This window comes from Mirounga leonina, unplaced genomic scaffold, assembly GCF_011800145.1.
Source record: "Mirounga leonina isolate KUSES-001 unplaced genomic scaffold, KU_Mleo_1.0 Mir_101609, whole genome shotgun sequence".
Taxonomy (NCBI): Eukaryota; Metazoa; Chordata; class Mammalia; order Carnivora; family Phocidae; genus Mirounga; species Mirounga leonina.
This window is the reverse complement of record NW_023270164.1, coordinates 1,761,353-1,775,141: the sequence shown is the minus strand read 5'-3', so window position 1 is coordinate 1,775,141 and position 13,789 is coordinate 1,761,353. Positions and strand designations below refer to the sequence as shown.

The 13,789-nt window shown below is 34.5% G+C and overlaps 1 protein-coding gene across 1 annotated transcript in view; it reads right to left on the bottom strand.

Annotated features, from left to right (window-relative positions):
- The window catches only part of CFAP47 (cilia and flagella associated protein 47), a 494,762-nt gene that overhangs the window by 411,470 nt on the left and 69,503 nt on the right, over window positions 1-13,789 (bottom strand). Inside the window, exons 16-20 of the mRNA XM_035002133.1 lie at window positions 11,882-12,012; window positions 9,023-9,145; window positions 7,654-7,785; window positions 4,820-4,897; window positions 933-1,077 (exon numbers count right to left, since the gene is read on the bottom strand). Coding sequence (XP_034858024.1) covers window positions 933-1,077; window positions 4,820-4,897; window positions 7,654-7,785; window positions 9,023-9,145; window positions 11,882-12,012 — 609 coding nt within the window. The remainder of the gene's footprint in view (window positions 1-932; window positions 1,078-4,819; window positions 4,898-7,653; window positions 7,786-9,022; window positions 9,146-11,881; window positions 12,013-13,789) is intronic.

Genomic DNA, 13,789 nt, shown 5'->3' with positions numbered 1-13,789 from the left:
AATCCAGCTCCCACCTCCATAGATAATTCCTTCATTAAACTCTCTTCAGTTAAACCCTTTGAGTGAATCATCTCTTTACTGAGACCCTGACTGATACACTTGCTGTTCACTTCTTGAGAACATGTAAAATATCATATTATCTTTAGAGACTCAACGTCTAGTATCTAGCCTATAATTGGTATTCAACAAATATTTATTGAAGAAGAAATGACCAAGCCAATGGTTGGCAAACTTTTTCTATATGGGTCCAGATACTAAATACTGTAGGCTTTGCAAGCCGTATGATTTCTTCCACAACTATTCAACTCTGCCATTATAGTATGCAAGCAGCCATAAACAATACACAAATGTCTCTCTAAATAAATAATAAAATGTATTTATAAATAAATAAAACTTATTTATAAATAAACAAAACTTCATTTATAAAAACATATGTCAGTCCAGATTTAGCCCACAAACCTTACTGTGCCAACCCCTGGAGTAAACAAATGAAATGTCTTTGCAGCAGTGCCTATCTCTTAAACTTAATGTGACATAAAGATACTTAATAAAGGAGTAAACATACAGAGAGAGCTCACCAAAGACATTTATCTGAAATTCTTGGGCAACTAAAATTAGCAATTAATTTCATTTTGATTTACAGTACATAACCTTCTCTTTTTTTACTTATACATAACATTCTTAACTAACTATATTAAATCAACTAACAAGCACGGATATATGTTATGCATTACCAAAGAATTCTGATATTAATATTGATATATCTTTAGAAATAAAACCATGATGGGTTATAGAGTATAAGAAAAGCATGCATTGAGTAATTAAAAATACTTAAAAATGATTGCCCTTGACTTACAGTATTTTTTAACATTATACCTTAAAGCAACTTAAAACTGTTTTATAAAAATATTATTATAGTATAAAAGATATACCTGTTTTATCTTTAAAATCCAAAGAAAAATATTCAAAGTCTTGTAGATTAAACTCCACTCTGGCACGTGTTATACCTTTGTTTTTTATTATAAATGGAATAATCTGAGTAGCACCAACATAGGTACCACTGAAGTTAAATACGTCCTAAAATTTAAAAAGAGAAAAAGAATCAGAAAGCAGAGTAATATTTTATGAAAATAATGTAAACCTAAAATTATACTTTAAGAGAGTAGACCTTAAAGTTCTCATCACATGAAAAAGAATGTAACTATGTTTGGTGACGGATGTTAACTAGACTCATTATGGTGATTATTTTGTGATACATATAGATATCGAATCATTATTTGGTATATCTAAAATGAACATGTTATATGTCAATTATACCTAATCAGGCCTAATGTCCACTAGGAGAGACAGATTGGTAAACAAATAAACAGACTGTTTATTTTTCCTCAAGGACATTATTAACTACTCTACTCTAAAAAAACTGGTCACATTTTCCTTCCTCTCCCCTACATCCTATACTTAATCAGTTACCAAATCCCATTTATTCTGCCTCCTTCACCTCTTATCCCTAACGTAATTGTATGAAGCTAATAACGCATCACTTTTCCTTTCATTTCTAGATTTGTACTTTCTCCAATTCTCCTCTCCACAACTAAGTCGCAATTAAATTAACTGAAAATCTGCACTTGCTATCTTAAGATGTGATGATTCTCCTCCAACTACCGGACAATGTCCAAGTTCCTTGGCAGGGCTCATAAAGCTCATTTTGACCTTCCCCTGCCTCACCTAGCTCCACTCTTACCCTAATCACTTCATACTTCAGCAAGCTGTATGACCTGTCCTTTCCAACCAATACCTGATGCTTCATCCTCCTGTGTCTTCATCAATGTGTCCCTTCTGTTAGGAAAGCTTTTCTCTAACTCATAATTGCTTGATAAGATATTATGTATCTTTAAATCCCAGTTAGATAAACCATATTTTATTACACTGTGCTCAGAACTACTTCTGTTCCTTATACTTACTTACCATTACAACATCATAAAGTCTGTTTATTTGTTTACCAATCTGTCTCTCCTAGTGGACATTAGGCCTGATTCATTTTTGTATCCCTAGCACCTGATGCCTAGCTTAAATATATGTAAGGAATGTTTATTGAATGTATCTTTTTTTTAAGATTTTATTTTATTTATTTATTTGAGAGACAGAGAGAGCGAGGAGAGCACAAGATGGGGTAGGGTCAGAGGGAGAAGCAGACACCCCGCCGAGCAGGGAGCCCGATGCGGGACTCGATCCCAGGACTCCAGGATCATGAGAAAATATTGCATTAAGGTCAACAGGCCACTATTTGTTTCACTTAAAATATCAACCCAGTTCTACAGGGGAAACCTGTAAAATCCAAATGGATAATGAAAACTTGATGCTTTGTATATGCAAAAAGATCACTCCTCTTATACTATTCTGGCCTTGTGCATATGCGCATTTGGATAAAATGTCCTAATTGTTATTAAGATACATATTCAATGCCATACAGTTATTAAATGTCTTACTGATGATATCTGATGATGCCAGAATATTATTTTTAAAAGGCAGCTAGGCAGCTATGTTTAAAATTCAACATAATCAGGGAATATTAATATATATGAATATAAAGTCTTATAAATCACTCAATTGTACCATAACGTACAAAGCATGCCACAAAGACCTTTAGGGTGTGGAAAAAAAATAGTCAAACTCTCAATACACTTCTAATATTGTTCAAGGACAAACACCATAGCAATGGAGAAAGCACTCCGGATACTACAGGGTTTAATCTCTAAGAATAACCAGTCTTGGACAAGCTAGCCTAGTATCTGTCAATCTCTAGACTTATCATGCCTTCAACACCAAATAAAATAAAGGCTAGAAAATTATAACTCAAAACCAGACACTAGAATTAAATCAAGCAAAAATGGGTGAGGCTGCCAGTGCCTCAGGTAGGGCCTCGTTACTAGTACTAGTGGGAGAGAGAAAGAGAAGTGCAGATAATCTGAAAATAATATGACAACTGCTATGATGAAAATGGTTCCAGAGTTTAAGATGTTTGTACCATCTTATGAATGTCACAATGGAGGGACATATGAGCCTGCTTTGAAGGATCATGGTGAGTTGTTTTATTGTTGTTGTTGTTGTTGTTTTTAAAGATTTTATTTATTTATTTGAGAGAGAGAGACAGAGATATTAATGTTGTTTTTAAAGATTTTATTTATTTATTTGAGAGAGAGAGACAGAGATTTATTTATTTGAGAGAGAGAGAGAGCATAAGCGGGGAGGAGAGGGAGAAGCTGACTCCCTGCTTAGCCACCACTGACGACACAGGGCTCGATCCCAGGACCCTGGGACCATGACCTGAGCCGAAGGCAGACGCTGAACCGACTGAGCCACCCAGGTGCCCCCAGGATAAGTTTTTTGGGTAGTTGAGACCAGATTTAATTCCTGAAAGACTTGCCAGGGGAAAAAAAGTATGTGTGTGCACTCTATCAATTGTAGAACAAAGTTCTATCAGGGTTCAGAACAATAATTTTTTTTTAATTTTAGTTTTTTTAAATTTTATTTATTTATTTCAGAGAAAGAGAGTAAGTGAGAGAGAGAGAGAGAGAGCACAAGCCAGAGGGGGAAGAGTCAGAGGGAGAAGCAGACTCCCCACTGAGCAGGGAGCCCAATACAGGGCTCGATCCCAGGACCCTGAGATCATGACCTGAGCTGAAGGCAGATGCTTAACAATTGAGCCACCCAGGTGCCCCCAGAGCAATAATTTGAAAAATAAATATAACTATAGTTCAAAAAATGCAAATCAAGACCACAGTGAGATAACATTTTATACTCAATAGATTGGCAAACATTAAGTCTTACAATACAACTTATGGAGCAATGGAATGTGGAGCAATGGAAACTTGAGAAGAAAATATGGAAGCTATCTTGTGAAGCCAAAAATGCATGTATTCTATGACTTAGCAACTTCACTCCTAGGGAAACTCTGGCATCTGTACCTCACAAGATATGCACATGAATGTTCCCAGCTGTAGTGTTTGTAATAACAAAAAAAGAAACGCCCAACTGAATGGACAACAGATTGAGTCTCTGAATTGCAACAGGTCTACATAATGGACTATTAAGCAGTAGTGAGAATTAAAAAAAAAAAAAAAATACAGCTACACACAACTTAGATGAACTTTAGAAATACAATATTCAGTTTAAAGTAACTCACCAAAGACTACACACAGCACATGTCTGTCATAAAGCTCAAAAATGAACAAACTAAATTAAATAATGAATGGTTAAGGAATTCATACATATGTGGTGAGATGATTAGAAAAAGTAAAGGGAGAATATTCAGAAAATTCAGTAAAGTGGTTATCTCTTGGGGCGCCTGGGTGGCTCAGTCGTTAAGCGTCTGCCTTCGGCTCAGGGCATGATCCCAGGGTCCTGGGATCGAGCCCTGCATCGGGCTCCCTGCTCCGTAGGAAGCCAGCTTCTCCTCTCCCACTACCCCTGCTCGTGTTCCCTCTCTCACTGTGTCTCTCTCTGTCAAATAAATAAATAAAATCTTAAAAAAAAAAAAAGTGGTTATCTCTTAAGAGGGGTGGGATCATGATGAAGCCTACAGATGACTTTAATGGTATTGGTAGCATTCTGAAAGTTCAGTTCAGTGGTAAATCCTGAAAACTCCATTTAATATTCTGCTTCATCACTTATATTTATATTACATATATTAATTTCTACATGTCAAAGTACTACAGAATGAAATATTTTCAAACATAAATGGGCTGACTAGGGACATATAACAAAAGTCACCACACTCATAAACTGATTACTCAAATAGTTAACATACAAACATACTCACCGGATTAATTTCCACATCAGCAATCTCAACAGATCCACCAATCCTAAGGTCTATGACATTTGCATGGCGAATAGCAACCTTATTTGAGAAAAACATAAAGCCTTGTAGAAACCACATTAAAATCTACTCATATACCGCTAAAGTATTACCTGGCATTTGGCAATATTTTTGAATTTAAATAATCATAACATATTATAAATGTCACAAGATTTATTCTGGTAGTTGTCATCACATTTCTTGTTATGCAGAATTGATATTCCTAAGAGGAATGAGTGTTCAACTCTTAAAAACCTCCACCACAAATGGGACCAGTTCATAGCTTGTGAATTTGACTGCAGAGTCCTACCCATTTAACTACACATTATTGCCATGCTCTGTATCCCTTCTGTATTTACCTAATTTCAATGGATTATTCAAAATTAAAACAGATAGGGAACTGAGTACAAACATATTTCCTTCCATAGAGATACTAATATCCATAATGATCATAATAATAATGATGAAAGTAGCTAAAAATTGCTGAGTAAATGGGTCAAGTACAGTGCTAAATACATTGTCTCCTTTTTAATCCTCAGTATCCTGTGAGGTTACCAATATTAAGTATTTTAACTTTTTCCTGATGGTCTCAAAACAGCACTGGTTAAATATGAACCAAGGACTGCCTGAACACTCAACTGCCTCTGAGAAAATTAAGATAGTGAAATAAGAATTTAGTTGTATAATTCCTACAAAATTAGAACTGTAAATTATCTGAACATATAAGTGTCTAAGCAAAATTTCAGAAGCACAAAAACAGCATTCGCTGAAAGCCCTACCTATATAAGAACAGGGAGCATCAAGTCTGGATTTAAATCTAAATATACATCTAAGAAAGAGATAGAAGTGTATTTCACTCTTTCCATAGAAAGTCAGTGACACTGTTCATAGGCAAAAAAAACCCCTCCAAACTATCATTTTTTCAAAATTATTGGGGAAAGCAACGTGTCATTTTTTTATGTTTTTTTTTATTTTTTTATTGTTATGTTAATCCTCATACATTACATCATTAGTTTTAGATGTAGTGTTCCATGATTGTTTGTGCATAGCACCCAATGCTCCATGCAGAACGTGCCCTCCTCAATACCCATCACCAGGCTAACCCATCCTCCCACTCCCCTCCCCTCTAGAACCCTCAGTTTGTTTCTCAGAGTCCATAGTCTCTCATGGTTCGTCTACCCCTCCGATTTCCCCCCCTTCATTCTTCCCCTCCTGCTATCTTCTTTTTTTTTTCCTTAACATATATTGCATTATTTGTTTCAGAGGTAACAACATGTCATTTAATTAACTAAATCACTATATCCATATTATACGATTTCTACATTTTATTTAAAGAATATATAGTATATAAATAAAATACTTGACTAAAATCATAAAAAGCATAATTTAATGATTCAGAGGAAATTATAAATCGACATGTTCTTCATTGATGAATCCCATATATAAGTCTCAACTCCTCATGACTGGCTTTCACCCACCTCCCCATTATTCATCATCCACTGAATCTACAACAGAAACTAACATAAAACTTGTGCCCAGTAAATATGTGTTGAATGGATGTATAAATGAATCTTACTACATTATGTTAAAAAGGTAAGCTTTGTAAAAACAGCATACTCTTCTAAAATACAGTAGAAATTAATCTTTTAGTGAAAGTATTTTTACTGGCCATATTTTTTATTTTTTCCAGAATATTACATAAAAAAATTCTGCCCAAATCTCAGACCATGTACCATAATATATAATTTATAAATATCTTTCAATACATATTTCTTCATAAAAGTAAGATATAATCATTAGGTTGTTTATCTGGGGCAAATTGGTATTATCACATTAAGCTACATATTATTTAAGAATTGTTATGGAAAAAAAGAACTGTTATGGGAAATTAAGGATAAATTGGGGGATATATCTAAAACCATTCATTTTGATTTGATAACAGTGTACATATTATTTTTTAATGTGAGTAAATGTACATAGCTGATGATCAGATTGGAAATCAAGAGTATTCCATTCCTCTAGTTTATAATAAAATTTATGAGACTAGTCTTCTGTTTTATGTATTCCATTTAGCGAACAATTAGAAAAGCCCCTAAAATCAAGGTAATGTCTTTTCAATTACATAATTTCCAAAATATAAACTAGTAAAATATTCTATGCATGCTATAAATATAGATCTTAACACCATATAGAATTTGCCTATAATTCATATAGTCATTGAAGCTATTTAGAAATAACATTCCAAAATTGATTAATTTTTCCTAAGGTATCTAATTAAATCAAATATCTAATTAATGCCATGAAAAAGTCATCCTTTCCTCTGTGACTAGTGAGAACTTGTCACAACTCAGAGATGCTAAATATCATTCTAATTTCACGTGAAAAATGCCTCATGTCAACAAACTGTATCCATTTCATCTTAGTAGAAATTTCCATTACCAATTGTCACCAAAAATATTTTCTACAAATCCTCTTGCCAGGTTCTACTAACTATTTCTACATGATTATATAGGTAAGGTTGCTTATTCTATAGATCTCCAAAAACTGCATTTCTTTAGAGGTAACTCAATTGCTAACAAAGTAACCAAAATTTAAAAAATTACTCATTAGTATCATAACATTAAAACCATTCCCATTAGAAGAAATCCTTAAAACAAGTTTTCTAAGAATAAACACACCATTTTATAGCATTATACTTACTATTATAAATCTCTTAAACAACCAAACAAGTCCACATACATACATATATATATATGTATATATATATATGGTATGAATATATATATGCATAAACATACCTTTGCTCTTGTATCAAATTTTTCTACTACAGTAGGTGTACAGGAGATATTGAGAACAGTTAATCCCCCAAAAGGAATTATTCCTTGTGATGGAACAATATTAATGGTAGGCAAAAGACTCTGGTCACAAACCTGTAATTGAAAATTTGCAGAAATGCTACATTATCCTTTAAATAAGCTTTCATAGGAAAGCTTCCAAACTACAACCCAGAGAGAGGACCCCTGGGCACAGGGCATGAGATGATTTTGTAATATGTTTTCCAACACCGGACGCACAAATAAACTTCAACAAGGATTTGTACCCCTAACCCAGCAAACAGAACTTTCAGCAGTGGCGGCATCCGATTCAAATAGGATGATGAAGTTTCTTGTCTGGAACGTTATCAAGACTTAGCAAAACTTACAAGGATGAGATATATCTGTTAGAGAAGATGACAAAATTCTAGATACTACTTTGATAGTTTGCCTTTTCCCTGACAGTAAACACTGAAAGCAAAGTTAGTGGGGAGGCAGATGATAAAGTAACCTCCTGTTCTTTATTATTTCCTTGATAGCCTAATGTCTAAGATATCATTTTGACCTTCAAAAAAGTTATAAGTAACTTACCAAAGGATTTATGGTGTGGTTCTTGGGGGCTAGTTTAGGACTATCTACCATGCTTTAAGCCAGAACAATTTAAAGGAAAACTGGTTAAGGTATTTTGGGGATGAGGGAACAAACAGACTTCAGAACTAATTTTGAAGCAACAGAGTAGAAAAAGGTATCTGCATTTGTTTGCTTGGGCAGAAAACATGTAGATATAAAGCTTGAATGAAAGATCTCAAACACTAACCTCTATCTATTGTCACTGTTGGGAGATCTTAATATATTTTTCAGCAAAATGTTCTATCACCACTTAAAACACCCCCCACCCTGTAATTTAAATCAGGGGCAACAACTATAGAGTATCTTTACAAGGATCTTGCTCTAGGCCCCAGTTTCTACCATAACAGTCCTGATGACAGAGTGAAAATGAGAAGAAGAGAAGTATGTCATTAAATATGAGTTGTAATAGCAACAATGGATGTTTTTGACAGTGCTCTCTTTTCCAAATTATCTTTTTTTCAATAAGACAAAATGACAGGAAGAAAAAAAGAGGTAAGAAGAGGAAAGCCTAAGGGCGGAAGAAAGGAGAAATGATTTTTGTGGGAAATTAAAAGGACAAAGTAGATGAAGTGTACTTAGATAAGTCTCACATGAAATATCTAAATATTAGCATTAGTTAATTTATAAAGACTAAAGTATTAACAGCACAGTGATCATGGCAAAAAAAATTAATTCAAATTATAATGTGATCTGATCCAAACAGGATTCCAAGATTCTACATTACCTTGAAATAAGCATGGTTTTGTCCTACGTTGTGAAGAATGGCTTTCCTCCAAGTTGTTAAACCTTGAGGACTATTACTGAAGAGGATCCTTGGCTCCAAAAATATGACCTTGGTGTGACCAAGCTAATAATAAGAGGAAAAGAGAGAAGATACAATAGAAATAATATTCTTTTAGCCCCTTCCAAATGACTAAAATTTTTTCAGCCTCATGGAAATTTCTAAAACATGAAGGGTTATCAGATGTTATGCTGTACTTAAAATAAAGGAAAATAGAATGGAATATCTAAAATGTACTCCTAAACCGAGGAAGGCAAGGGGAATAAGACAATTCTACGGAAGAAGTAAATCCAGGACAGAGAATCATGTAGGAGATCTTAGAGATCATCTGTCCAACTATGTACAGGGTGTTACTGTGTGCTATGCAAAAGGAAAGAGTTCAAGAGTCCCCCAGCATGTGAAATAATGTGCCAAATGAGATTATCTAGGCATGTTTTTACTATTAGTCTTCTAATGCTTAATATGCTGATAAGGCACACTGTGCGTACCTCAGAATGGGGAGGTGGTTCACTGTGATTCACCGAGTTGCTTAGGTGCTTATCTTCCTCCTTATCCCCACACAAATCACTTCACAGAACTACTGTATCATGGAACAGTTTTTTGAAAATGCTGACATTATCCACCTCTCCCATTTCACAGGAAAGCAAACAAAAGCCAAGGGGAACTAGAACCCAAGTTTTCCGATTCCTTATACAGTACTCTTTACACCAGACCCTGCTGTCTTTATCTATGATAAATTATTTATTGTCTTGGGAAGTTTTAATATACCCTTATAATTATCTGAAGAACATGACTTGGGTAATTGGAACAATAAATTTCTAAACAAAGCTAACAGATGACGAAATGGTCAAGAAAGTCCTTCATAAATTAATGACAAACATTAAATGAACATTGTATTTAATCATTTCATGTTCCTCCAGCTTTACTTTTGTAAGAGAAACACTTCACAGTTCATTAACCTAAAGGACCTCAAAAATTTCCCATAAAATAATCCAATTCATTATTCTGATATCTTGGACTTTAATTCTTAACCAATCTTAGTGTAGGGAAAACAGAAAGTAAATTTGATCTGAGGGTAACAGCAAAGATGGTGGAGGCAAACATATCTAGATATAAATTCTACCTAGGGCATTTAGTGCGTGTGTGAACTTGTATTAGTTAATCACTCACTCTAATCCTCCATTTCTTCACCCATCAACTGAGTTATTAGTACAGCTTTACAGAGTTGGTATAAGGATTAAATTAGATAATACATGAATAGCATTTAGCATCCCGCCTTACATACAGTAATTAATGATACTTATTATTAATGCAGTCTAAATTACTAAATTGCTCATCTTCTGCCTGTTAGAAACAAATACATATGGTGTGAGTATGTGGTCAAATTTATATTACTAACTTTGACAAACACAGTTATGTAAGTAACAGCTAAAGAACTGTGTGCATATGTTCACCAAAATAGAGGTATAAGAATGTTAAGAGAAGCACTATTATAGTAGCTAAGAATCTGAAACAATCCAAATCCCCATCAGCTGTGTAATGGAAAAATGATGGTATAGTCACACAATGGAATACTACTCAGGAATGAGAATGAATACTCTGTCACCACATGTATCAGAATAGACAAAGCCCACAAACCTAATGATGAACAAAAGAAGCCAGACATAAAAGAGAACATATGCTTTGGTTACATTTATATAAAGTTTAAAACCAAAATTAATCTATGCCCTTAGAAGTAAGGATACTGATAACTCTGGGAGAGACACAGAGGGACTGGAAGTGTGGATGGGGAGGGTGGTTCTTTTGCGATGCTAGTCATATTCTGCTTCTTGATCTGGTTGATCTGAGTGTGAGTTACAAAGATGCTATCAGTCTATAAAGACTGAATGATACAGAAGCCACAGTATGTATCCTTTGAATGTATCGTATACTTCAATAGAAATTTTTAAAAAGAATGGCAAGTAATTTAAATGTAGGAAAAGCAGCAGGGTCCAGCTTATTTCAAGTCTGGAGCAGAGGAATGAACCTACTGATTTTCTGACTGTACTTGCCATCATTAAAGTGGATGAATCTCTTCTCTCTTAAGGCTATGAGCTCCTTCATAGCTAAAATATTTACAAGCATGATCATGGCCTGGAGATAGAGATGAGATTCAGTAAAACAGCACTGGCTTGAGTTAAATTACTGAGAATGCTGGGAAGAAAATTTCGTACACAAGTAAAGAGGATTCTTGCTGATTACGAAGCATGAAGTTAAGGCCTTCTGGGCTCTACCACAAAAGGAAAGTTAAAATTACATGTTGCAGCTTTAGCTTTACTCATTTTTATTATACGAAGTATATTCTATAAAATTAGAATTTTCCGTATCTCCTTGCTATGTAAATTATGTGGTCCATTTCATACTGAATTATTAATTACCACTAGAATTCTAACAATGCAATATAATAGGACAAAAATACAATTTTCTCTATTTTCTTTAGTTTCTGTTAATGAAATCATTTAATTTCAAGTGGCCCCCATGGTACTGTATGTTTATAGAGGCTCTAATGACAATCTAGTATTGTTGGCACAACAATCTTGGATTTGTGAATTAATTCTAGGTAACACAACACATTTTTTTTAGCAGTCTTCATTTATGGTAGAGAAGTGGGACCAAGAAGATGGTAATTCAGTTAACTAAATATTGCAAGCAAAATCAGTTTTACTAACATAGGATATATACTCAACTATACACACACATATATATATACCCAACCAATTTAGAGTCCTCAAAATAAAAATCATATCCAAAGGAAATCATTACATGTGCAACACATTTTAGTGTCAGCGTGTTTCCTTCATTGACATGAAGAACAAATTCTCCCCTTTCTGGAGAACTGAAACCTGGCAGCCATGTTACTTCACATTCCAATGAAGAGTATGGTTCAACCGTGCCTACAGAGAATTTAGAAAAAACAGACATTGACCACATTTTAATTATATTCATTTTAATATCCAAAATAAGAGGTGGCATAAATATATAATTACATTATCTAACAAATTATTTAAACTCAAAATATACGGAAATGCTGCATGAGAGATTATCAAATGAGTATAGACCTATAGAGTTCGATTAAAATCTAAAATGCATACTTTATTTTCCAATTTTATTAGGCAGATCAAAATATTTGACAAAAAGAATGCCGATATTTAGCAAAATGTCCCCTTCATATGCTTCCCAACACTGAAATAGTTATGTTAATACACTCATTCGGTTTTCAGAGGAAGGAATTACAATTACCAGAGGCTTTATTGTTTTTAAATTTGTTCACATCCCTAGAGATATCACCTCTGATGTAGCTATTAGTAATTAACAGATTTCTATAATTCAAATGTGTTGAGAACCCAGGAGGTATCAGGCACATTTGGTATGAGCTGCTTCATCTGTTTAAATTCATCATTTCCTTTGGAGTAAGAAAATAATACTTGATGGCCATCAGAAGTCCACAGATCGGTACTCCATGGCTGCCTTAGCAGGCTGATGATGCCTTCACAGAGCAATGATCCCTCTAGCTTCCTATACTACTGTTCTTTACTATGTGGCTTTCCTCCATGTAGAAAGGTGTCATAGTGTCGTGGTTAAAAAAGCACAAATTCTAGGGTCGGAACCCCTGGTCCAATTTCAGCTCTGCCATTTACTACCTGAGACCTTGGACAATTTACTTAACATATGTCACACAGCCTCCTTAGACATAAACGGGGATAACAGTTCTATGTAACTCAGAGAATTGTAGTAGGGATTAAAGAAGCTAATACATGAAGAAGTACTTCAAACAGTGCCTGGTACGAAGGAAGATGGAGCTAAAAGAAACTTCTGTCCATACCTCATTAGCAAGAAAAGCTGGGGAAAAGAGATTTCTAGATATGAACGTTGCTCCCCCAACAAAATGAGGGTCCCTTGGAAAAGGGAATGGGTATCAGATATGGGCTTAGCAATATCTATTACAATAGGATATGGATATGAACAAATTCTTATAGATGACATAACAAATACACAGTGGGAGCAGGTGGGGGGAGCCTAAATTAGCCCAAGAAAGTGGAGGAAACTTCATTATAAGAAGATGGCATTTGAATTGTGAAAAATGAGCAGAAGCTGCAGGAGGACAAAGCCTGGGGGAATATAAAAGTGAAGTGACCACGCTGGAAGAGAGTGGTGTGTCAAAAAGGCTGGAACTTTGACAAAGTAGGTCCTGACGCGATCTATAAAGATTGGCAGGTACTAGACATGGTCAAGGGTGTCTTACTGGAAGACAGTGAGAGTGAACTGCTTGAAGACAAGTGTGAGGATTGAGCAGACTCGAGAGTTCAGTAAGATTAAAGACAACATGGATAAAAACACAAGCACAAACATGAACAGTACCTAATGAAAAAGTCAAATTAGAAGCCCAATTCTATCTTAGGAAATATCAATTCCACTCTTACACTCATCCCCCTACAATATCCAGGACCCAAACCCAAATCCAAAATACATCACACCTCAGAGAGAAAGCACAATCACAACATAAAATTTAATTTAGAACTATTCACTTTAGTTTACAAAGATATAGACAGTGACAGGATTAAACGCATTATTCAGGATGTAAAACCAATATAGCAAAAGGGATATAAGAAAAATAACATAAGAAAAAGTTATTTTCTGTTTTAACAAAGAGGCAAAAAAATTAATTATTAT